At 46.3% G+C, this 23,163-nt stretch overlaps 9 protein-coding genes across 11 annotated transcripts, besides 3 other annotated features; 4 read left to right on the plus strand and 5 right to left on the minus strand.

The window, feature by feature from the left end:
• Positions 1-429: 429 nt before the first annotated feature.
• TSTA_037550 (catalase Cat) lies at positions 430-2,167 on the plus strand (the record flags this gene model as incomplete). Its single annotated transcript, XM_002480924.1, has 4 exons — positions 430-534; positions 586-638; positions 693-872; positions 920-2,167. Exons 1-4 carry the CDS (start codon positions 516-518, stop codon positions 2,165-2,167), a joined length of 1,500 nt encoding a protein of 499 aa, XP_002480969.1. The 5' UTR covers positions 430-515.
• A 117-nt stretch (positions 2,168-2,284) lies between these two features.
• Positions 2,285-2,661, minus strand: TSTA_037560 (uncharacterized protein; the record flags this gene model as incomplete). Its single annotated transcript, XM_002480925.1, has 2 exons — positions 2,285-2,568; positions 2,637-2,661. 2 exons carry the CDS (start codon positions 2,659-2,661, stop codon positions 2,285-2,287), a joined length of 309 nt encoding a protein of 102 aa, XP_002480970.1.
• A 582-nt stretch (positions 2,662-3,243) lies between these two features.
• TSTA_037570 (enoyl-CoA hydratase/isomerase family protein) lies at positions 3,244-4,708 on the minus strand. Its single transcript, XM_002480926.1, has 4 exons — positions 4,434-4,708; positions 4,246-4,383; positions 3,651-4,196; positions 3,244-3,602 (listed from the first exon to the last, which is right to left on the minus strand). The coding sequence occupies exons 1-4, from the start codon at positions 4,588-4,590 to the stop codon at positions 3,553-3,555; spliced, it is 891 nt and encodes a 296-aa protein (XP_002480971.1). The 5' UTR covers positions 4,591-4,708; the 3' UTR covers positions 3,244-3,552.
• Positions 4,709-4,866: 158 nt separating this feature from the next.
• TSTA_037580 (Golgi membrane protein (Rer1), putative) lies at positions 4,867-6,266 on the plus strand. The gene is made up of 4 exons (XM_002480927.1): positions 4,867-5,182; positions 5,300-5,417; positions 5,478-5,780; positions 5,838-6,266. Exons 1-4 carry the CDS (start codon positions 5,114-5,116, stop codon positions 5,915-5,917), a joined length of 570 nt encoding a protein of 189 aa, XP_002480972.1. The 5' UTR covers positions 4,867-5,113; the 3' UTR covers positions 5,918-6,266.
• A 70-nt stretch (positions 6,267-6,336) lies between these two features.
• TSTA_037590 (chromatin remodeling complex subunit (Arp8), putative) lies at positions 6,337-8,744 on the minus strand (the record flags this gene model as incomplete). The annotated part of the gene is made up of 4 exons (XM_002480928.1): positions 6,337-8,058; positions 8,116-8,521; positions 8,569-8,647; positions 8,705-8,744. The coding sequence occupies 4 exons, from the start codon at positions 8,742-8,744 to the stop codon at positions 6,337-6,339; spliced, it is 2,247 nt and encodes a 748-aa protein (XP_002480973.1).
• Positions 8,745-9,066: 322 nt separating this feature from the next.
• Positions 9,067-10,713, plus strand: TSTA_037600 (ADP-ribosylation factor, putative). 2 transcript variants are annotated; one of them, XM_002480929.1, is made up of 5 exons: positions 9,067-9,427; positions 9,481-9,519; positions 9,571-9,654; positions 9,714-10,037; positions 10,112-10,713. In XM_002480929.1, the coding sequence occupies exons 1-5, from the start codon at positions 9,353-9,355 to the stop codon at positions 10,136-10,138; spliced, it is 549 nt and encodes a 182-aa protein (XP_002480974.1). In that variant the 5' UTR covers positions 9,067-9,352; the 3' UTR covers positions 10,139-10,713. The 2 variants fall into 2 exon arrangements, with proteins under 2 accessions (XP_002480974.1, XP_002480975.1); XM_002480930.1 differs by having other exon boundaries at positions 9,714-10,713.
• Positions 10,714-11,564: 851 nt separating this feature from the next.
• Positions 11,565-11,595: a microsatellite.
• Positions 11,596-11,993: 398 nt separating this feature from the next.
• Positions 11,994-12,034: a microsatellite.
• Positions 12,035-12,099: 65 nt separating this feature from the next.
• Positions 12,100-14,938, plus strand: TSTA_037610 (uncharacterized protein; the record flags this gene model as incomplete). The annotated part of the gene is made up of 8 exons (XM_002480931.1): positions 12,100-12,366; positions 12,419-12,544; positions 12,592-12,608; positions 12,657-12,901; positions 12,973-13,047; positions 13,096-14,368; positions 14,414-14,755; positions 14,809-14,938. The coding sequence occupies 8 exons, from the start codon at positions 12,100-12,102 to the stop codon at positions 14,936-14,938; spliced, it is 2,475 nt and encodes an 824-aa protein (XP_002480976.1).
• Positions 14,939-15,110: 172 nt separating this feature from the next.
• TSTA_037620 lies at positions 15,111-17,094 on the minus strand. Of its 2 annotated transcripts, XM_002480932.1 has the most exons (7): positions 16,867-17,094; positions 16,744-16,753; positions 16,586-16,666; positions 16,504-16,525; positions 16,396-16,448; positions 15,899-16,348; positions 15,111-15,844 (listed from the first exon to the last, which is right to left on the minus strand). In XM_002480932.1, exons 1-7 carry the CDS (start codon positions 16,932-16,934, stop codon positions 15,338-15,340), a joined length of 1,191 nt encoding a protein of 396 aa, XP_002480977.1. In that variant the 5' UTR covers positions 16,935-17,094; the 3' UTR covers positions 15,111-15,337. The 2 variants fall into 2 exon arrangements, with proteins under 2 accessions (XP_002480977.1, XP_002480978.1); XM_002480933.1 differs by having other exon boundaries at positions 16,586-17,094.
• Positions 16,988-17,065: a microsatellite.
• A 403-nt stretch (positions 17,095-17,497) lies between the features above and the next one.
• Positions 17,498-18,586, minus strand: TSTA_037630 (hscarg dehydrogenase, putative; the record flags this gene model as incomplete). Its single annotated transcript, XM_002480934.1, has 3 exons — positions 17,498-17,569; positions 17,629-18,498; positions 18,545-18,586. The coding sequence occupies 3 exons, from the start codon at positions 18,584-18,586 to the stop codon at positions 17,498-17,500; spliced, it is 984 nt and encodes a 327-aa protein (XP_002480979.1).
• Between the last annotated feature and the right edge of the window lie 4,577 nt (positions 18,587-23,163).

The following is a 23,163-nucleotide window of genomic DNA, read 5'->3' on the forward strand; positions in this document are numbered from 1 at the left end:
GGAGTTGGAAGTGATTACTCAGCTGGATACCATCTAGACTCGTCGATTGAAATCAGCTAATGGCTCACAAGCAAGATTCGTGAGCATGATACACATACTATATTGAGTCCTCAATCGATGTTGGTAGCAGTATATCATATCGAATTTTCGCCTATATAGCAATATAAAGCATTACTATACTTTCTCTCCGCATGAGGGGTACAAGACAAAAACGGAGAACGGAGTACTCCGCTCAGCGTACGGTATTGATTCGGTATTGACGCGTACAGTACGTAAAATCTTACCGCGATAAGGAAAAATTGGCGTATGACGATACAATCAATTAATTTCACCGGAAAGACCTGCCGAAATGGGATTTCTCCCCACACTTGTTTATGGGCTGGATGATGGGGTGTATAAGAGAGATAGCCTGTTCGCTGTTCTCATGTCAATGACCTTTATTCTGGTTTGCATACTTTCTTTCTCTTATTGCCTATACGAATTGACTGCGCTCTGAGTTGAGTGAGATCTCCATCATGGGAAAAGACGAGCCAGGTATGTCGTCCTACTGATCTGTGATCGAAATCCTAGATACTGACGAAACAGGAACCTACCGCTATAACGAAACGCCAACTTACACCACCTCCAATGGCTGCCCGGTTCGTTTATTCTCCTGTCAGACAAGAATGCTCCAGTCCTGACTCCCTAAGTAGGTATTCGACCCCGAATCAGCACAGCGCATTGGCAAGAATGGTCCCCTTCTCTTGCAAGACTTTCACCTAATCGACCTCCTCGCCCACTTTGACCGGGAGCGTATCCCCGAGAGAGTTGTGCATGCCAAGGGTGCTGGTGCTTACGGTGAATTCGAGGTCACTGACGACATTAGCGATATTGTAAGCACCAGCCATTTTTTCTCATAGAATGAAACTAATACACCCAGACTACAATTGACATGCTCAGAGGCATCGGCAAAAAGACAAAACTGGTAACCCGCTTCTCGACTGTCGGTGGTGAAAAGGGTTCTGCCGATAGTGCTCGTGACCCTCGTGGCTTTTCAGTCAAATTCTACACTGAGCAAGGAAACTGGGACTGGGTATTCAACAACACGCCCGTCTTCTTCCTCCGTGATCCGTCAAAGTTTCCTATTTTCATTCATACGCAAAAGAGGAATCCGCAGACAAACCTCAAAGATGCGACTATGTTCTGGGATTACCTTTCCACGCACCAGGAGTCTGCACATCAGGTTATGCATTTGTTCAGTGATCGTGGAACGCCCTATTCGTATCGACACATGAATGGATACTCGGGTCACACGTTCAAATGGATCAAGTCCGATGGAACATTCAACTACGTCCAAATCCACTGCAAAACCGATCAGGGAAACAAAACCCTAACCAACGAAGAAGCCGGTGAACTCTCAAACACGAATCCCGACTGGCACACACAGGATTTATTCCAGGCTATTGAGCGAGGTGAATACCCCTCATGGACTTGTTACGTGCAGGTCCTGAGTCCAGAACAAGCCGAGAAATTCCGCTGGAACATCTTTGATTTAACCAAAGTCTGGCCTCAAAGCGAGGTCCCTCTCCGCCGTTTCGGTCGTTTCACGCTTAACAAGAATCCGCAAAACTACTTTGCGGAGATTGAGCAAGCGGCTTTTGCGCCCTCGCATTTGGTGCCTGGTGTTGAGCCGTCGGCTGATCCGGTGCTTCAGGCTCGTTTGTTCTCGTACCCGGATACGCATCGACACCGTTTGGGGGTCAATTATCAGCAGATACCGGTCAACTGTCCCCTGCACGCTTTTAACCCGTATCAACGTGACGGTGCTATGGCTGTGAATGGTAATTACGGCGCTAACCCGGCCTATCCCTCGAGTTTCAGGCCACTGAAATTCGAGCCCGTCAAGGCTAGTCAGGAACATGAGAAATGGGTCGGAGCAGTAACATCTCAACAGATCCCCGTTACAGATGAGGATTTTGTGCAGGCAAATGCTCTGTGGCATGTACTTGGCCGTACGCCGGGTCAACAGGAGAACTTTGTGAAGAATGTGTCTGGTCATTTGTGTAATGCGAATGAGAGGGTGCGGAAACAGACTTATGGGTTCTTCTCGAGGATTAATGCTACCCTCGGAGAGAAGATTAAGAAGGCTACGGAGAAGAATGTGACGAAGGAGCACGCTCGTCTGTAGACACCTACATGTCCGACTATCCGATCAAAAGTTAATCGCATCACATTAATTAAACAAATTTAAATCATGTACACATAACCCATCAACCCACTCCAAACCCGACTTAAAAAGCTAGTCTTACAATCCCAAAGGATTCTCCGCAGTCTGTTCCTTTCCCCCAATCTGCTGCTCACCACTTCCACTTCCACCACCAGTAGCATTACTTATCCCGCCACCAACAGTCTTCCCAGCCCCGGAAGCAGTATTCCCTAATCCTTGACTTGCGCCCGAAACGGTATTTCCGAGACCAGAGGTTGCGTCGCCAACGGTCTTGCCGACGTTGCCTAGTAATCCGCCTGCGGTGCTGGTGACGCCGCCGACGGTTTGGCCGAGGGTGTCGCCGAGGCCGGAGACGAGGTTGTCTGATCAAAAGAAGGGGCGTTAGTATTGGAAGGTTTTGGGTACGGGTGGGATGGAGGGAGGTGCGTACTGTTGTTGTCTTGGTTGTTAGACATGTTGATAGTAGTTATTTGATGATATGAATATGGACAGTTTGGAATGGTTGTATAGTTTCTTGTGAAATATTGATCAGATATGTATGTACTATGGTATATATATGCCAACACGGTCGTATGCGTATGATATCATACCCTTCAACCAAACACATATCGAGCCACTAACATACCCTCCATAACGTCGATCGATCCAATCATCATATCCATAGAAAATACTCATGATTTCCGTCAACTATGATATGTCGCTTAATACTGAGTAACGGTTGTGGCGCATGGTGATTATCACGGGTATGATATCATTCCAAGATGTTAGCCCTAATTGACTACGTCGACGGCAGGGTTTTAGGTTAGATGAATAGATGCGATACTATGACAGACGTCACGGAAGAATGATATTTATGGAACAATTATTTCTGAAGACACTACTAACAATGCAACTTTATCAATGGGATAAATAGTTGGCTCACCTCTGCGGTGTTCCAATGGTTGCCCTGGGAGATGACACTCATGGTGCTCTTTGCAACTTGTTACGGTTTGAACGGATGATGATGTGGGCATTGAGAACAGGAAAATGACTGATCGAAAAGAGATATCTATTCAGCTATAATAGTAGCTCTAGATTAATGCATTGTGTTGGACTATGATAGATATCTAACCCTGACCCTGAAAGAGCATAAGGGTATATCACGTTGCAGAAGATGATCTAGAAACTGTTGTCCTGTTCATGTCGATGTTACGTCGGATCCTTGGATGGTCTAAACATAATATAAATGAGCAACAGAAACTAGTCCTTTGCGGAGGTCTATGTACTAAAATGTCATCGAGCCCATCGTATATTGATTCTCTACTCAAGAACTAGTAGATCAATATCATGTCATATACGTATCATAATCACTCGTGTGACCATTCAGCCTTCTTCTTCTCCGCAAAAGCAGTCATACCTAAATAAAGTTAGCCACTACTTCACTCAGACATCAGAAAAGTCTTACCAATCTTCTGATCCTTGCTGCCAAACAAGGCATGGAACAACCGTCTCTCATACTCCACTCCTTCCCTCAACGACAACTCCTGACTCTTATTAACGACCTCCTTGTTCGCAACAACTGCAACATGGCTGTACCCGGCAATTGTCTCTGCAGTCTTCAAAGTCTCGGCCAAAAGCTCCTCTTTCCCACCATCAATAACACGCGCAGCAACACCCCATTCACCAGCTTCTTTTCCGCTGAAATTCTTGCCGGTCAGAATTAGGTCCATTGCTCTACTCTTACCGATGATACGGGTCAAGCGTTGAGAGCCGCCGGCTCCGGGAGTGACGCCGAGTTTGATTTCGGGTTGACCGAATGTTGCATTGGATGTGCAGTAGATAAAGTCGCACATAAGTGCGAGTTCGCAACCACCACCGAGTGCATAGCCGGACACGGCTGCAATAACGGGTTTGCGGATGTTGTTGGCTAGATGAGACCAAGGGGCAATGAAATTATTGGAATAAGCAGATGAGAATGTCAAGGGTGCCATTTCTTTGATATCGGCGCCAGCTAGACGATGTCAGATTTGTCAAATAGAAAATTCCTCAATCGAACTAACCGGCAAAAGCCTTTTCGCTGCCTGTAATGACGATAGCGCCAATATCCTTGTCTTGATCATATTTGCTCAATGCATCATTCAATTCTTGGAAGAGGGGGCTGCATAGCGCATTGAGAGCTTTGGGTCGGTTAAGAGTGACTGATTTGTTAGTCTGTTGAAATAGAGGTATAGATAGGACTCGAACATACTTAGTCCAACGCCCGGCTTGGGTGTTTCTGTGAGAATGTATTCATAAGAAGCTGGAGATGTCGATGAGAAGCGTCGGTAACTAGCTCGGGTAAAGTATGATGTCAATGCGGAGTTGGTGCTGGATATAGCCAGTCGCGAGCTACGGGCGAAAAGCATTGCGTATGATAGTAATGTACTATAGTGGATTCCTAATAATATAATCAAGAACACAACAGATGAATGTCAGATAGAATAGTGAAGGTTATCACGATACTATTGACAGAAGATGATAGCTGCTCATCCGAGGCAAACCGCGGTAACCCGCTTATCCGTTGCGGGAATTTGCACTGTTTGCACAATTCCTAATCCGGTTAGACCAATATTCAAGCACGTGCTCTGTGGCTTATGCAGCGGCTAACCGCATGCAGCACCTTGCTCACAGCCTTGTCTCTCAGGCAAACAGTCTAAGGAGGACACTTTTCCTTCAAACGGAATCCGTCAAGTTTGCGAATTCAGACAGACAACCCACCAAGTTTATTCTCCGGAGTTGGCAATTCGTCTCAAATTGACCCAGAGTCGCGGATACGCAGTTCTTTTCCTTCCTTTTTCTTCAGTCTTTCTGTCCTCCGGAAATTGTTCTTCGTTATTGGATACTCAATCGTCGCGGTTTCCTAAACGTTCTTTCATCAAGTCAGTCGCGATGGATGTCCCCGAACCGGATCAGACTCCTTTCAATGCCGTTCAGGCTCAGACTTCTAAGCTTGCCAGGGTCAGTTTGTTCTTCAAAGCAATGCCACGGTTTTGGATCAGAAGAGAGCTTGCGCTCCGAGAATTACCTTCAAGATCGGGCAGTTTCCAGGAACCACAACTGACGCATTGTTTATAGCAATACCAAGCATACCTAGATCAGTTGACACCATACACCACATATCGATGGGTCGGCAGCGTGGTTCTTCTATTGTTTTTCTTCCTACGAATTGTCCTTGCGCAAGGATGGTATATCGGTTAGCTACACTCGGCGACATCACATCAAAACATAAAACGAGGCTGACAGATATGAACAGTCGCATACACCCTCGGCATCTACCTCCTCAACCTCTTTCTAGCCTTTCTCTCCCCCAAATTCGACCCTTCCCTAACCCAAGACGAAGGTCTCGAAGACGGCGAAGCCGGTAGCTCAAGTCTACCCATCAAACAAGACGACGAATTCCGTCCGTTTATCCGTCGTTTGCCCGAATTCAAGTTCTGGCATTCGGCTACACGCGCAATTGCGATTGCGTTTGTGTGCTCGTGGATGAAGGTGTTTGATATTCCGGTGTTTTGGCCGGTGTTGGTTATGTATTGGTTGATTTTGTTTTTCTTGACTAGTATGTCTCCTTTCCCTGGCTATTGAGGGTTTTGGTTTTAGTGCTGACTGTGGATAGTGCGACGACAAATTCAACACATGATCAAATATCGATACATTCCATTCAATATCGGCAAGGCCCGATATGGACGTGATTAAGTCTTTGGACATGAACCAACGAGCTCGACTGAAAGAGAATTTTCCATTCACATGATAAGGAACGGAACGGGAATGAGATGACCATTCTGCAATGAACATGAAATCACTTAATAAACCACCTTCTACTCATACATCACTCGGAATCTATCTGTCTAGAACAGATTTGATATGGCCTGATATGCTACGGAACCCAACCACTGTCTTCCTTTCAAGGAGAAAAGAAGAGATGAGCTTCATCAAAAGGAGAGAACCTTTATGTATTATTTTTTCTTCTTTCAACTTGAACCTTCGGTTATCGTTGTTATTAGTAACTTGAACATTTATACAATTTTAAACATCGCATTGCTAGACTGTAGTCACAATTAGGGCTACTATGAGAAGAGTACAAAAAAACTAACAATCGTGTCACGTAAACAAACCTAATAAGCCCACATACATTTATAAACCAACAACCTACTCCCCAACCGATCATACTCCAACCTCCCAATCCAACTATCATTCGTCCCATCCAACTTTCCAAACACACTCGCCCCCTTCCAGACAACAACCTGCGCATCCAAATCCCTCGGCGGGGAACCAATCATAATCTCCTTTGTGAACGTCGGAGTGAGCGCATGTAATCTCTCTTCGAGATAGGCGTGGAACCCATTGATTTGACTCCCGCCGCCGACGACCATGATTCCACCCAGATAGTCGCGCATTTTTTTGTCATCGGAGCGCGCTGCATGCGTGATGGAAGCTAGGATTGCTTGGTCGAGGGGGTAGATGGGGAGGATGTCGTCGCGTTCTTCGATTGTGGGGGTTCGAGGGGGTTGAGGTGGTGGTTGTTGGAGGGGTTGGGATGCTTGGGAGGGTTGGGATGCACCAGCGGCAGGGGCAACGGCGGGTTGACTCGCTTTTTCGCCGGGGACAGGTGTGCTGTTCCCTGCAGCAGCAGCTGCGATTCCATTCAGGGGCGTGTTTGTCTCTGGAGCTGGTGAGCCGGCCACTGATGATCGAGGCGTGGCTTCGGAATCCTGCACACGACCGAGAGCATTTAAATGGGAGCGGGCGGGTGTCGCCTGGACGTCAGTTGCATTAGAATGTGACTTTTCATCCTCCGCCAACAACTCCGCGGGAAGAGGCGGTGCGATGATTTTAAGAATTTCCGACTGCGCTGCTGATGTAGGATCATTCGGTTGACCATCATAAATATCATACGATCGAGGTAGAAGTTTCCGACGACCCTGTAGTTTATCGTCATGGCTGAAAATGCTAGGCTGGAAATAACCCATTGGCGCAAGATGGACTTCGTCGTATGCTTTGAACGTGTATTTTCTTGTATCCTGTCCTGAGACACGGAGATGGAAATCAAATACTTGTACAGACACGCTGCCCTCGTTCATTGTGCAGACATTCTTCTTCAGTTCCTCGGCAAGTAAGAAATCGTATCGTCGGTTCAGGTTGATCTCGGCATATGGGAAATGATCAAAGAGCATCATTTTGATAAATGTCTCAGTAACGTCAAATCCGCCGTATTTCAAATTGATACGCGAGTTTTCAACGCACATTCCTTCTTCCACACAACATATTGAAGTCTTTTGTGCTCCGATATCCACGATACAAGCAGATGTATACCCGGCGCCAAACGCAGCCGCTAAACTTTCCTGGATGAAGCAAACCCGCGCAAAGGAGAACTCTTTCATCAACATTTCCAATATGGTAGTAACGTACGACCTTTCGTAGAGATCCGGAATGACAAAAACGCATGAATACTGCGGCCAGTCTTTCTTACTGGTCAATCCTAGCTCTCGCTTAATTGCGTCTTCCAGGATAAGAGATATATCCACAAACAAGAGTCGCGCATTCGTGTAATCCTTCTCATTGCACCATCCATTTCGAATCGGCCACGATAGTTTGTATCGTGGGGTTGAATCATCTGGTATTCTGAGCGCTCTTTGCCCTGTTATGTATTCAGGTGGCGGGTTAGAGAATTCTGTCCATTCAACTCGCGAAGGATCGTTATGTTCCGGGATGAGTTCGGGGACAGTTCGACGGTTGTAGTTGACGACCATTTCTTTGGAGTTGGGTAGCATTCGTCTTTTGTTTTGTCGCATGTGCGTTTTGAGATCGGCGGACATTTTTGTATATTGTGATGCAAACTGGGGATGTCTTAGTACCCTTTTCCAGGTTTCAATATGTATCTTTATTTAGCGTACCTCTGTCCCAAACCGCTTCTCCGGTGCAATATCTTCCTCATTCTCATCCTCATTCAATTTAACCCTCTTCGGTCTCGGCTCAACACCATCTTCCGACTCGTTTTGTGTCGATTTCCTAGCTATCACCATCGGCACAGTTTTAGGAAGCGCATCACTCGCAAGCCCAATCCGTAAATTCTGGCTTCCCAAATGAAGAACAATCACTTTTGAGCCTGCTGTTTCCGCCTCGACTGCTTCTTCGGCATCTTCCATTACAGCGTCTCCGTCGGCTTCGGTATCGGCTTGTTCCTGTTTGCCTAGGGCGAGTGCGCGGTCGCGGTCTTTGGCGGTTTTGGTCATGCGGTTGCGCGCTTCTTCGTTTTGGAGGCGGTAGGCGAGGAGCTGGTCATCTCGTTTGAGGTAGTCTCTATTCAATATTAGGATGTGCTGGATGATTGGAGTAGATTCACGTACGTGTAATAGTTTTTCTGGTTGATTGGGGTTATCACAGGCCAACTGGATAGTCCCATGCTGTTGTCGGTTCGTTCGAGGCCTATACAAGTTAGACATTAGACTTTTTCCATTTGCTCGGTGTAACCTGGCTGATTACCTTCATCTCGAAGAGCCTTTTCTGACTTTTTGCCAACCATCTTGACAGTTGCTTTCTCGATTACCGTAATAAGACAACAGTTTGTAGAAGCGCTCCAGGCGCAAGAGCTGTCTGTCGTTGCTCAGGGTGTATGTTCACAATCCCGGCTAGAAGTCATTCGGAGGCTGAAATAATTAAACGGGACATAAATCTTGCGAACTGCACTGGCGATACTTTAGGTATACAAGAAGTCTGTTGATTGAATCAAATCAAACTGCAACTTGCAAGTCGTTTTTATCACATCCGAGCTTTGACCAAGCGGGTGTGGCTCAGTCAGGCCAATCCCGAGCCACATCCTTCTGCGTAATGGTCAATGCGATCACGACTTTTATTTGAAATCAGAACAGCACTCGAGAACAGATTCGACGGCCAGGTTGATATTACCATACATTTAGTCTTCTATACGTTCCGGATTACTCACGATACATCACGAATCCGACGCCTTCGAGCCGCCACCGACGAGAACGATTTATAAAGGGGAAGGACACCTCGCCGCATCAGGACAGCATACCCTCACGACCACCGAGTATTCTACTATCACGACTCTTTATTACGGGATATCGCGCCGATCGTACTTGATTTCGCAATAGAATAAATAGACAGATAAATATGGGAGGCTCATTGTCGCGAATGTGGTCCCTACTGTGGGCGAAAAAGGAGATTCGAATTTTGATTTTAGGTCTTGTATGGTTTCAACATGAACAGGGAACGGGTTGGAATAGCTGACGAGAATCAAGGACAATGCGGGGAAAACGACGCTTTTGTATAGATTAAAGGTGAGATTGTCATTCTACTTGTTCACGAGTACGTGCTGACCTTGGTGGTAGATTGGCGAGGTTGTTACGACGATTCCCACAATCGGCTTCAATGTCGAATCGGTCACTTACAAGAATCTAAATCTGAATGTTTGGGTATGTTATAGTCCTCCGTATACGAGCGCAAACCCCCACTGACGATTGATAAAAAATAGGATCTTGGAGGCCAAACCTCTATCCGTCCCTACTGGCGATGCTACTACGCCAACACCGCCGCCGTCGTCTTCGTGATAGATTCCACCGATATCGAGCGATTAGGAATCGCAGCCGACGAATTGGCAGCCATGTTGAACGAGGAAGAGCTCCGGGATGCCGCGCTGCTGGTATTCGCCAATAAACAGGATCAACCTGGCGCAAAGGGGGCTGGAGAGATCTCCGAAGCGTTGAAGTTGGGTGAATTACGTGATCGGAATTGGAGTATTGTTGCTTGTTCGGCTATTGATGGTAAAGGTATTAATGAAGGCATGGACTGGTTGGTGGTAAGTTCTCTCACTCGCTGATCAATAATGGGATACCGCTGACCTGGTTTTTTTTTTTTTTTCCTTTCTTTCAGCAAACAATTCAGTCGGAGAATGCATGAATGAAGGAATAACGGTACCATCTTTCGTGACTTTACTTTGCAGCAGCATCAATTCCCCAGGCGTCTTGCTCGTTCTTCAATCTTCAACCTTTTGTTTCGTCGGCATCCTTCCATAGCTTTAGAAGCCGTCATGTTGCGTGTGTGCCTTAGACGTGGTTCGGTGTCAACGGCAGGTCAGTGGTTGATTGACCTGTCTGACTGTTTGTTGGCGTGATACTGGCGATGCCAGCGCTATTCTATAATACCTGCTTTTAATCATGATAGTATATAATTTTCTTTTTCTTTCGCTTCTGATCCATAACAGTGAGACAGGGCGGAACGGTTAGCCCTAGAGGCTATTCTCGCATTGGTATCGTTGGATCGAGAAATGAGACAGTGGAGATGGTGAGCTGAGGTAAGATTGACATGTGATCGTGGCTTGCAACACTTACAACATTCTCACCCTCCACCATTGCTTATTTTTCAAGCTTCATATATTTATTTAATTCTCTGTGCCATTCCATTATTTAACTGAGCAGTGTCGTCCTCGTCCTCGTCCTCGTGAGAATCAACCTCAAATCAATTCTTCTGGTCTCAAGTCCTTGTTCACTGTCTCGTGATTCTTTCTGTAGACGGACACAGCGTACAGCCCTCAGGCCACAATTCTAGTCAACAACTTAATCAACCAGCTCAAATACACTAGCAATATATAGCGGTATCATAAAGCTCTAAACGAGAGCTCTCAATCTGTTGGGGTTCCTCGTTCATCTCAAAAGAGTCAGGAACGCCAAGGATCACATGCAAATGTGGGATGAATGAACTTTCTGAGGCTGCAATAACCACTAGTTCGTCTGTCGACTCCGTATTCATACTAAGCTTCTCGTATTGATTTGTTGTATGATCAATTGATACCGTCTCCATAAGTGACATGGCCGTGGGCAGTGCCCGCTTGAGTGCCCGCTTGAGGTGTTTACAGCGGTTGCAGCCAGCTATCTACCTAGGGGCTGCGGGGCATACTTTGTTTATCGTTTGTCGTATGTAGATTATATTTGATGCGCGGATATACGTATCTTCAATGCTTAGAACCCCGACATCGCATGCATATCACCAGCACATTCAATGAATGTAGGCGGGATATATCGAGATCCAATCTGGCCGTGTCGTGGTGGCAGAGCGGCGGCTGATTGGCCCGTGCAACACAAGCGGTCCAGAGTATAAACCTGAGGCAGCAATTCTGGTCAGCACTCAAAACGGCACATGCTGCTGACTCGGCCTCTGATTGACAAATGAAGGGAAATTTTTGTTGGGATCAGGCAGACCCCGTCTGCTCAGAAGGGTCCTGATTACCGTATCAGTACAGCCTGTATGTGTGACACTAGTCGATTGCAGGCTTAATGCAGTACCGCTATACCTTATCCGGTCAAGCGCCAGGTACAATTGATACCATTCTATCTCTCTCTCTCTCTCTCTCTCTGTCTTTTCCCAAAAGTCTGAACGGAACATCTCAGAAACAACTAATGATGCACTCCCTCGTCGTCGCGTGCCGTATCCACTAGGCCACCTATCCATAATTATCCGCCAAATGCGTGACGATGCGCGGGACAAGAGGGGAGCTCTCCGTGGTCGGATGCGCTCATGTGTCGATATGATAGGATCATTCTCCCAGATATACGGAGACGCGGATTGTTCTGAGAAGTCAAGACTCAAGGGCAGAGACAATCCATGGTGGGGTTCCCTCGAGATGCTTCTTCTGGTGGTCCCGTGCCTGTCCTATCTGAGAATGAGGGTAGAATTAAATAGAGGCTAATGGCAGATTAATATTTTTTTTGGCGGAGAGACTCCTTCTTCTTCTTCTTCTGTTCTTTCCTCTCGTATATTCCTTCTTCTTTCCTTCCTTCCTTCCTTCCTTTCTTTCTTGGCCCGGTCTGCTCCTTCCTCAGTGCTACCTAGGTATATCTTCCCGAATAATCTGGAACTTCACAATGAGTGTCTACACTCTACACTCACCTCTCAACAGCCTCGATGGCTTGAGCACGCCGCACATCATGGTTGGCGTGGCCCTTGTGCTGGTGCTAGGCGTGGTCGCTACTACCGTGGTGCTTTCTTTGCAAAAGTCCAAGTTGGACTGGAATAAAGGGTTTCTATCTTATATCCAATTCGCCTATTCTTGCTTTATCAAGCCGCATGAGCGGGATCGCGAGGGTGAAGCCGGCCAGCAACATGCGCTGGAGAGCTTCTACCGTGCTCAAGTGAGAATGTTTCAGTGCTTCCGTTCCGGGGGGAACATGCTGACTTCTACAGGCTTCCGTGTACGATGCTACTCGCAAGAAGCTTCTCTGCGGCCGTGAGGATATGCTTGCATTGTTGGCTGCGCAGTTGAAATACCGCCAATCACAGCATCAGGTGTCTAAGCCGGTTTGGGTTGATGTAAGTAGGCCGACTCCTCTGCCGAGCATTGACTGACTGTAGCGTAGATTGGTGGAGGTACCGGGTATGGTCTTCGTATCCCGAAATATGGAGAGATGTGAACTAACCGTAGCAGCTACAACATCGAAGCTATGAACGCCTTCCTTCCCGTCGACAAATTCTTCTCGCATGTCTACCTGGTCGATCTCTCGCCGTCCCTGCTAGAAGTCGCCCGCCAGCGATTCGAGCGTCTCGGTTGGAAGAATGTATCTGTCATTTGCCGCGATGCCCGAGAGTTCCGCCTACCAGGGGAAAATGGCGCTGCAAATGGCGGTGCTGATATCGTTACAATGAGCTACAGCTTGTCAATGATTCCAGGTCAGTTGCAATCATACTGTGAAGAAAAGAGAGAGAGGGGGAAAAAAAAGACATATGCTCACACCTTACAGACTACTACAGTGTCGTTGATTCGTTGAACAGTCTGATGAAGTCCGATGCTCTCCTTGGCGTTGTTGACTTTTATGGTATGTCAATTGGTCTTACTGACTGGTTCGCCGCGCTGACATTGGTAGTCCAAAACATTGTCGATGTTTCTTGCCGCAACTACACCGGTGGTGTGTTCAACCGCCATGTCAACTGGATTGGTCGGGCCTTCTGGCGTGCATGGTTCGACTTTGACCGTGTCAACTTGGACGCTGCTCGCAGAGACTACTTGGAATACAAGTTTGGAACTATCATTTCGGCTAGTGAGCGAAACTACCTTCTCGGTGGTATCCCGTACTATATCTTCCTGGGTTGCCAAAAGGATTTCACTTCTGGAAGATCTAGCATCGAGATGCTCAATGCTTCGTGGACAGAATCTCCATACCTATCTGCCGCCAAACACCGACGAGAGATGAGCGACGCTGTTGAGAAAGCGACTCCTGAGATCAAGTCCAAGGCATACGAGTCGGCGGTAGTCAATCTCAGCACCAACCTTCCTCTTCCGTCTGCGTTCTATCAGAACCACCACCATCGCATTTACTATAACGATCAGCTTACTAAGCACACCCAGTTCAAGGATGAGTATATCTATGCTTTCAACTGGGAAGATCCTCGCGTTGATCATCGTTTGTTGAACATCAACAGTGAAGATGTTATTTTGACTATTACAAGTGCTGGTGATAACATTTTGGATTACCTCCAAAAGAGCCCCAAGCGCATTCATGCTGTTGATATGAACCCTAACCAGAATCACTTGCTGGAACTTAAAGTCGCTTCTTTCAGAGCTCTTGGGTACAAGGATGTATGGAAGATTTTCGGAGAAGGCAAACATCCCGAGTTCCGTGAACTTCTTCTTACCAAGTTGAGTCCGCACTTGTCTAGCCAGGCGTTCCAGTACTGGCTCGAGCAAACCGACGTTTTCACTTCTAAGTCAAACAGAGGTCTGTACGAGACTGGTGGATCCCGCGTTGCCATTAAGCTGGTCAGGTACCTATTCACAGTGTTTGGTCTCCGCGAGGTCAACAATAGATTGTGCGAGGCCCATACCTTGAACGAGCAGCGCGAAATCTGGCCTACTATCCGCCGGGTGCTGATTAGCAGGATACTCAACTGGGCCATTGTCAAGACCGAATGGTTTGCCTGGAAAGCCGCTGGTGTCCCACCTCCTCAGCGTAACATGATTATTGATGACTACTTGAAGCGCAAGGGGTTGAGCGGTGGAATCAAGAAAAATTCGGATGTTAGCGGACGTGCAATTTGGGAATACGTCGTCGACACATTCGACCCTGTGGCCAAGGATACATTGATCAGCAACGACAATTATTTCTACTACCTTTGTCTCCAGGGCAAATTTTCTCGACAGTAAGTCTCCTCATGATAGTATTGATCGTTTCTAATCGTTTACAGATGCCATCCCACATACTTGACTCCTAAAGCACACGACAAGCTCTCAACTCCTGGCGCATTCGACGGTCTTCGTATTCACACTGACGGCCTCAACGAAGTCATTGCACGCATCACACCCCGTACACTAACCATTGCAGTGGTAATGGACTCAATGGACTGGTTCAACCCAGACGAAGACGCCGCCGCCAAACAAGCCCAAGCATTGAACCGTGCTTTGAAGATGGGAGGCCGAGTATTATTGCGATCCGCTAGCATTGAGCCATGGTACATCAAGGATTTCGAAGCCAACGGATTCACACCTCGTCGCGTCGGAGCGCGATTCCCGGGGACATGCATTGACCGGTAAGTTTCTACCTTCTACTTGGTATATAAACCGTATACTAATCCCTGCATAGAGTAAACATGTACGCCTCCGCGTGGATCATAACCAAAACCTCCGATGTCGACGGCAACAACCCCCGACGCCCAGAACTCAGCGAGCGATCAAGATCAAGTAGTGCTGATATGGAGACTCTGACCCTTTAATTCCGTTTTTTTTTTTCCCTCTTCTTTTTTTTTTGAATAATGGGTGTTTAGCGAGGCGAATTGATTTATTTTTATTGAGTTATATTTTCGTTCTGAAGGCGTATAAAAATGATACCTTAGCTGTACCTTTGTCTGTCTATAGATTGAATGAATATACCTATGATAATACTTTGAGTAAGCTAGGTCGTGATCGATTGGTCTATCTAAGAGCTCGATCGAAGTAGATAGAAGAATCGTAAGACGTCCAGGGAGAATGCAAAGAGGAAATTAGGATAACTCATATATTATAAAGCACATGTAACTGCATACTCAGACATTCAAGAATGGAAAAAGGATATTCACTGGTAACATACAACCCAACCGATTCATAACACCGTGTTGATCATGTTTAAACGAAAATCAAGAATCTGACCTTGACTCTTCCTCCTCAGAATCAGTACCACCGTCGGATTCAAGACTCAAAAGACCGAATCGATTCGATACCGAGCGTGCTCTGGTCCCTTGTTTCTGCAAATCACGCCTCCCCCAAACCCTCCCCTGCGTCGATGCAGAAACATGATACTCTGCCGCAGTGGCCGACAACTCAGAATAAGGTGCCGCACACTCATCAACCCCAAAATCAATCCTCATCCCCTTATAAGCCGCTCTAGACCTCATACAAGACCGTGCAAACATGGCATTGTGCACCGAATTCGTGCATATGCAGACACTGCTATTGCTGTGATTGAATCTGATGTCGACTATGATCAGATTGTGGATGTGTTCGAGATGTTCACGGATTAGGGCTGAGGTGATGTTTGGGTTGGCGTTGTGGATGATTAGGTTGCGGGTTGCGCCGTTGTGGAGGATGGATTGTTTGATGTAAGGGCGGAGGATGAATTGGCTGTTGCTCCACGATAGGTCGACCTATTCCATTTCAGTCAGTATCATTTTTTTTAATACGGGGTGTGAAAGGGGGACCTTTTGATTCCGAATATAAACCCCAGCCCGTTTCCCGCGAGCGAGAAATTCGCGTGCTGCAGCTGCTTCTACGAATGAGACGCGAGCTATGCGTTCTGTGTAGCGTAGGTAGATTTGTACCAGAGCTCCTCCCCGAATGGATTTTGTGATGTCGAGGTAGGTGCATCGTTCGGGCAAGTTGCGGATTTCGATGGTTTGTTGTTCGTTGTCGTTAAATTGGTCGGGCGGTGTTTGGGATTCTACTTCGTCGAGGGCATCGTCGTCGTAGTCTTGGATACTTTCTTCGTGGGAGTGAGAGTGGTTTGGCCCAGTGTTGGTCGATGCAGACTCAAAGGGCCGGATCCGTGTAGATAGGGACACGCCATTGGAAGGCTGATAGCTGCGATTGTACGGATTCTGGGCGTGCTTTTCGTCGACTGCGTGGGGAGCGAGCGTGCCGTGGACTAGGACCTGGTACTATTAGTCTCTTCTCAATATGTAGGAGTGTATATTATCACATCGAGATCCTCTGTACTGACGCCTCCTCTCAAAAGACTCCCTTTGAGATTCTCTGTCTGATATTAGCAATCATCCAATCTGAAGAACGAACGAACGAGTGAACGTACCAAATTGCTGTGCTAGACAAAGCTATTGGCATATCCCACTTCAGTACTTGTATCATCAGTGACTGGGGGGTAGATAACCTACAAGATCCTCATACTGAGACTTCAGAATAGTCACCGTCTCCGACTGAGAAGCAAAAAGCTCCATTGTCGAATTTAGCGAAACCTGGCATAGAATTCTTTGTGAGTAAAGAGCAATGAAATAGTCAAAATACTAGGGTCGACCAGGGGGAAAGCACTCACCAAGTCCTCACTGTATGCACAATCAGTAAGGCACAATCACCAGTCAGCCTTGTTGGCAATATACACAAGGAAAGAACAGAATGAACCTCATCAAATTTCTGGTCAGAAGAGAAAAGGACTTACTTTTGCCCAGGTGCCTTATAGTAATGAAAAGAACCAGCCGGATACGACAAAGAAGCAGACGACATCATTCCTAACCCTGATCAAAGAAAATATTGGCAGAGAAAAAATTACGCCCATCCTAAAAGAAAGAAAGAAAGAAAGAAAGAAAGAAAGAAAGAAAGACAGAAAGAAAGAAAGAAAGACAGAAAGAAAGGAAAAAGGTCGCGTGCGGTGGTGAAACGGTATCCTGGTCTGTTTGTTCACTGTCAGAGATACAAGAGGGGAAAGAATGGCTTCACACTGCACGACTTTTATTGGGCCACATTGCAATGCATATGAGGAGGTACTTGAGGTGTCATATTAAAGAGTATGGGAGAGTAAGTACCACTTATGATGTGCATGTGTCGATGCTTATCAGGCTGGTTAAGATTGGTTTTTATTTGTTGATTGAATTCTTCAGGGGTTTCCTCTTATATGACTCTTTGGTTTCTCAAACTATCCACCTCAAAGACATGAGTATGCATCATCGATGGATGGACAGTAAGAGAGCTATTGATGCTCAACCTATTCGTGCTCAACCTATTCGATGGCTAGTTGATTACCTTCACCGAGTCTTAGCAGGGTTTTTACACTGCCAAGTTAAGAGAAATGGTTACAAAACTGACGACCAATCTTCACCTTTGATATACTCCTCCATCGATGTGAGCGAAAGCTTGATACCAAGCTGAAAACCTTAGCACAACTATTTCAATATCATCCAAGATTTATCATTTGATTGCTTACCTGCTCAGCAGTTTTAATCGCCGGATCACCGCCCGTATATCCAAACTCATTGGTATATGCAAACGTTTCCGAAAGCTCCCTCTTCATCTCGTCAGGCACACCCTGAAAGAAAATGTCAAAGGTAACCTGCTCAAAAACAGCCTTGACACCGAGAGTCTCGGCCCAAATCTTGGTCCATTCCGGCAACGTCAAAATCTCAGATGCGCCTAGAATATGTGTTCCGGCAGGGAGATCAAGCGTCAAGGCTCTGACAAACTCTCCTGTATCCTTATGAGGGACAACAAACGGCATCTTAAAATCAGAAGTGAATGTTCGTTTGACTATAAAGCTCCCATCAGACTGTTTCTGTGGCGCCAAGGATGGTGACTGTTTCCAATTTGTCGCGTAATGTCCTACTTGGACCATACTCATCCGTTCCGCCAATTCCGGGAATTGCGTCTCGATGGTTTGGATAATCTCTATCTTGGAGTTGTTGTGGTACACGTTCGGATACTTCCCTTGACTCCATTTGCGAGCATCGCTCAGCGAGGAGAGTACGAATCGGTCTAGGGTGCGTAGTACCGTGGGCGAAGCAGCTGCTCGCGCAATGTTGATTCCCTGCTCGACTTCACGGTCATATGCATATTGTTGCGGTGAATCATTCTTTGACATTAATGCATGAAAAAAGATGCCAAAGAAATCGGTGTTGGAAAAAATGACATTAGCGCTTTCGAAGGCTGGATAGAGTGATTTCTCGTCGTCCAAATCTGCTTGAATGATCTCGGCGCCTTTAGAAATAAGAGCTTGGGCTGTTGGGCTAGAGGGATTGCGTGATATGCCGCGGACTTTCCATCCTGGTAGGTTTAGAAAGGTGTTTGCTACGGATGACCCCTATATCAATCAGTATGCTTTTCTCCTATTTGGATGTTTATGGTACCTGGAGGCCAGTAACACCGACAATGACAATGAGTTTTGACATTGTGCTCCTGAGTTGTGATTTTGGATGTTCTATTTAATGACCAGGGCACCACGTATGTGAAATGCCTCTACTTATACACCCCTCTTCTCTAATCATGGTGTTCTTGATTACAAACCCATGTCGGTCGAAGCTATCCCCGATGGATATAGACAAGTTAAACAATGATATGCTACTAATATTTATTTACATTAAATGCACTTACTGATTAATAAACAATAAGGAGCTGGGACAGTAGATTTCCAGGGTTGGTAATGTCCCTCGGCGGAAGCAGATACTCGGCTCAACAGGCTCGGTCCAGTTCGGGGGAAGAGGTTTGGCTAATTAGTCAATTTATAATCAATTCTATCTCCTCGAATTTTAATACTGAAATTCTGCAAATGATATGACTTTTCACGTTAACGTCATTTGGATCCTTTAGATCCTTTAGTTGGCGTAATCCTTGATGTTCCTAGCCTAATTTCCTTATTCGGCACGAGTTAGGGCTAAGTTCATCGCATGTATGATTTATCCACATAGAGCAGCAATGAATTATTCAAGGACCCCTGACTAGTTCATTCTATACAGGCATAATGAAATAATAATTCCTACAAAGACTCTTTCAAACAAAACTATACTCTCAATGAGTACTTTCCTTCGCTGCTTAAGAACACACCTCAAGTTGCCAATAACCTCCTACTGGCATTGTTTCATTGTTGTTGCCAAAGCCAGAAAAAGCTTGAATCAGATCCCGTGTTTTGTTTTCTTGCTCACGTTGTTGGATAGCTGCTGCATATTTGTATTCCTAGTTACGAGAATTTACTTCTTCAAGCTCATGGCCGATTCATTTAGGAAGACTTGTCTTGTCCAGAAGTAAAAAGATTCACTGCGGTCCACCCACTTCCCTGTCAAATTCCGCGTGCGGTTGTTTTTCTCTGTGATTATTAGATTCATTATCGTGGAGAATACGCCTCCACGAGCTCAAGGCTTCTCATGTTCCACCTGATGGGGCCAAAGGTAGCCTTCTAGGAAATACATCACGGTCGGGAGAAAAATCGTCGGCGTCAAGGTACAGGATCGATGGTTTCATCACTCATGCGTGCCATGAGATGATCGGCCGCGTCACATTCACACATGGACGTCACATAACTACATCTTTCATGCCTCGGGGGTGTTGTGCTGTGCGACATAGGCTCGCAGGTTTTCTTGCATGCCAATCTCCCAGCACATAATTCCGCAGGCACTTTTTTTGTCTTCCATGGACTCATGCCTATAGTCTTAAAGCCATTGTAGAGTTGAATCAAGATCAGAAGTGTCAAGTGGCAGATGCTTGCCCTGAGCTGACGATCTATCATGTACTCAAGTACTTTGCGTTTTTCTGGACTTTCCGGAAAGCCATGGCTTATTTGGATCCACAGGATAACTTGGTTTGTCAGAAATGTCCATCTGGACCTCGACAGGTCCAACATCCGCTAGTTTCGATATCTCGACTAACTCAATATCTTCCAATCGGTGGAGAAAGAGCAAGATTACCCAAGACACGAGCTCGTCTTGCTCATGCGTTAGACCTCCAAGTCATAGACCTGTCATGACACTGTTAGGGTAATTGAAGAAGCATGGAGGTTGAAATTGCACTCAGACGGAGAATTGTCTGTTGTAGTGATATTATTTTCACCATCAGCGTTGACATGCACCATATCACTGTCGGAGTCATCACTGGTCTCTGCCTCTCCCCAATCTCCATCCTCACGGTTATCTGAATGTTCAGATTCGGTTGATATTTCGGCATAGAATCATTCTCAGCGCCAGCATTCTTCGTGACAGCATCCTCAGCAGATGGAGAGTTGTTTGTTTTAGGGATATCACCATCGTCACCAGACCCCATATCATCGTCGTGGTCGTTATCACTGGTCGCTAACTCCTCTCCATCTCCATTCCTATCGTTATTTGAATGTTCAGTATCGGCGGGCGTGTTAGATGGAGGATTGCTTGTTGGACCTTATACATATGAACATGCCAAGGGATAGGATGAGCACCCCGTGGGAGGTACTGTCAAGAAAGAGTACATCCCAGTCATGAATGCTAACGAGCATAATGTTCCTCCATAACCAAAGCGTTCTCATCGTCAGTCCGTATGCCTTCATCGATTCTACCCCGATCTCCGGTCCTCGGACCGAGCTTCGTGCTTTGCAGATCTCCATTGTCGGACTGCCGCTTGGAACCAGGTTTGGACGTAGGTCGAGGTGGCGCAGTGCTTATGGATCAAGATCGTATGGGCAAAGAAGTGTTATCGTGTCTTTCCGGAATCGCTATATTGCAACATCTGGTTTAATAGAATCCCACTATTCATCAGTAGGGTTATCTTACCTCGCCTTGCTACGGTGAAATGAAATTCGTAGACTACATCTGCTGTCTCTTCTCCTGAGGCTTTGTCACATAGCATCTGCGTCAACGCCATATGAAACATGCCATCATCTCTGATAGCCACTTTGCTGTTATCTTTGTATTTGAACAACATGGTGCTTTCGTCAACAGTATCCATCTGTTCGGTCGACCGAACCCATTTTTTGATCGAGTCGATGCTCAGACTCGGGGTTGTAAGGCATGGTCAATTCGGAGCCATCGGGCATGTTATCGTACATTTCTTGGTTATCAACCCAAGAAGCGAGTAGCCACCAGCTCTACTTCCATCAGATGAATTTGGTGTCTACCCTAGTGAACGTGTCCTTGGTCAGCTTCTTCGGCACAAGGTGGTCACTCCAAGTTGATCGCCAGAGGGTATTCCGCCATCCCTTCAAGTCATCCAGTCAAGTCGATATTGGCGTACTAGACACTCCCCATACATATGGTAGACGTTCATGCCAGTAGAATCTGTAAGGAATTTCACGATATGTGTGACGGCTGGTGCTGAGGCTATACAGAAGATGGTGAGATTTGCTGACTTGAGAGGTCTGGACAGAGGTCACGTGATCAGGGTTGGGCGAGAAGGGGCACGTGAGCGCGCCACTGATATCTGGGACCAGGGATAGCTTCATGTTTACACTCTTTCCTTTTCCTCCCTATGCTTAGATTTCTCGTATTAGCTTCCAAATAACATTTGATTGAGCCTTCACAATATGGGTATTTTTTCCTTTTCTCTTTTTCCATCCCTTTACCCCCGTTTCGTGATTCATGCTTGAATCATCATATACACGAACAAGGGGATTGAGGGAAGTACTCTGAATGTGCTGGGGCTCCTCATTGTAGCTCTGGAGATTTCGTCGCTGGATCTGAAAATGACGGTCTGTTGCTTTGATGTGACGGATGCGGTCCATTAAGTGTATCAGTACCGAGACGACACTATCGGATACCACCAGGACACAGTTGTCCTTGTAACGAACGATCAATCCCAATGAATAATATTCGCTATCTAGGGTGTCAGTGTTGACGAGAAACTGAGTATTAGGAGGAAAACTATCTGTCGAGGGGAAACAGCTCATATTTATAGGCCTTCGCCTGTCCTCATCGACGGTACTTCCCATCACACATAAATCTCTATTGTTCGGCCGGTCTCCCAATACGGTAACCGTGGAATTCGGTAACTACCGTTCGAATCCAACCCCAAGACGTCCAGATAAGTTGTCTGGCCACGTGCCTCCACGTGTCATATTGATAAACTTATATAACCTTATTCGTCAATGGGGCTTTATTCGAACGTGCCCTGATTGCAACCGTGTCGAAGCCGAGACGTCACAGTCCTCTGAAAGTTAATTTTGATATATTCAGTTTTATTTCCGACACTGTTTGATTTGAAGGAAACTGGTAACTACAATGAGTTAGCCAAACGAAGCAATTATATGAAGCAACCATAAACTTACTACCCATTTATACCGAGGACAATCCCTCATAGGGCGTGAGGGTTGATTTTTTCTCGTAACTCCAAGTGGAGTTTTGATGCCCCCTCTGTCAGACAATTCTGCGCGCAGTGACTTTAGCTCTAGCCATTTCGGAGTGAGGCGATCTTCTGAAACGATCCGTTGAAGCGATCTATTGTTGTAATCAGCAGTGCTCTGGATGTAGATATATGATCAGGTTCAATGACTTAATGTAACATCAACCATCAGGTCATCCAGCTCATCGTATATAGGGTATGTCCTGCTCTTGTTGTTGTGCAATATAAGCGTCCAGATCCTGAGTTGATTGGACGTCCTCCCCAGTTCGTCGGGCTTCATATTGAGCTCGCCCGTCCTGTTCTGAGTGATGATGAGCCTCTTCGTGACGTAGTGTATTTTGCGAGTGGAGTCCTCGATGATAATAAAAAGGGAGTAGGGGAGCTCTATAATGGCGTAGATAGATGGGATTTGCTGTTACTCCTACATTTTTTCAATTGATTGCTGAACCTGCTGAGCAGTTGGATGTCGAGGAGCAATACGCCTCAGAGAAGCAGTAGTTGGCCGCATGAAATGAGGGACATGAGTCTCCTGACCTGGAGGGCAGGGATATGAACCTTACTGCTCCATCTCCAAAGACAAATTCTGTTGGGGTTAGTAGACCAGAAAGCTGAGCGTAAAACGGATGCTATAGTATGCTCATGAAATAGCTAGCAAGGCGAACTTATAGAG

This window comes from Talaromyces stipitatus, genomic scaffold (assembly GCF_000003125.1).
Source record: "Talaromyces stipitatus ATCC 10500 scf_1105507295541 genomic scaffold, whole genome shotgun sequence".
Taxonomy (NCBI): domain Eukaryota; kingdom Fungi; phylum Ascomycota; class Eurotiomycetes; order Eurotiales; family Trichocomaceae; genus Talaromyces; species Talaromyces stipitatus.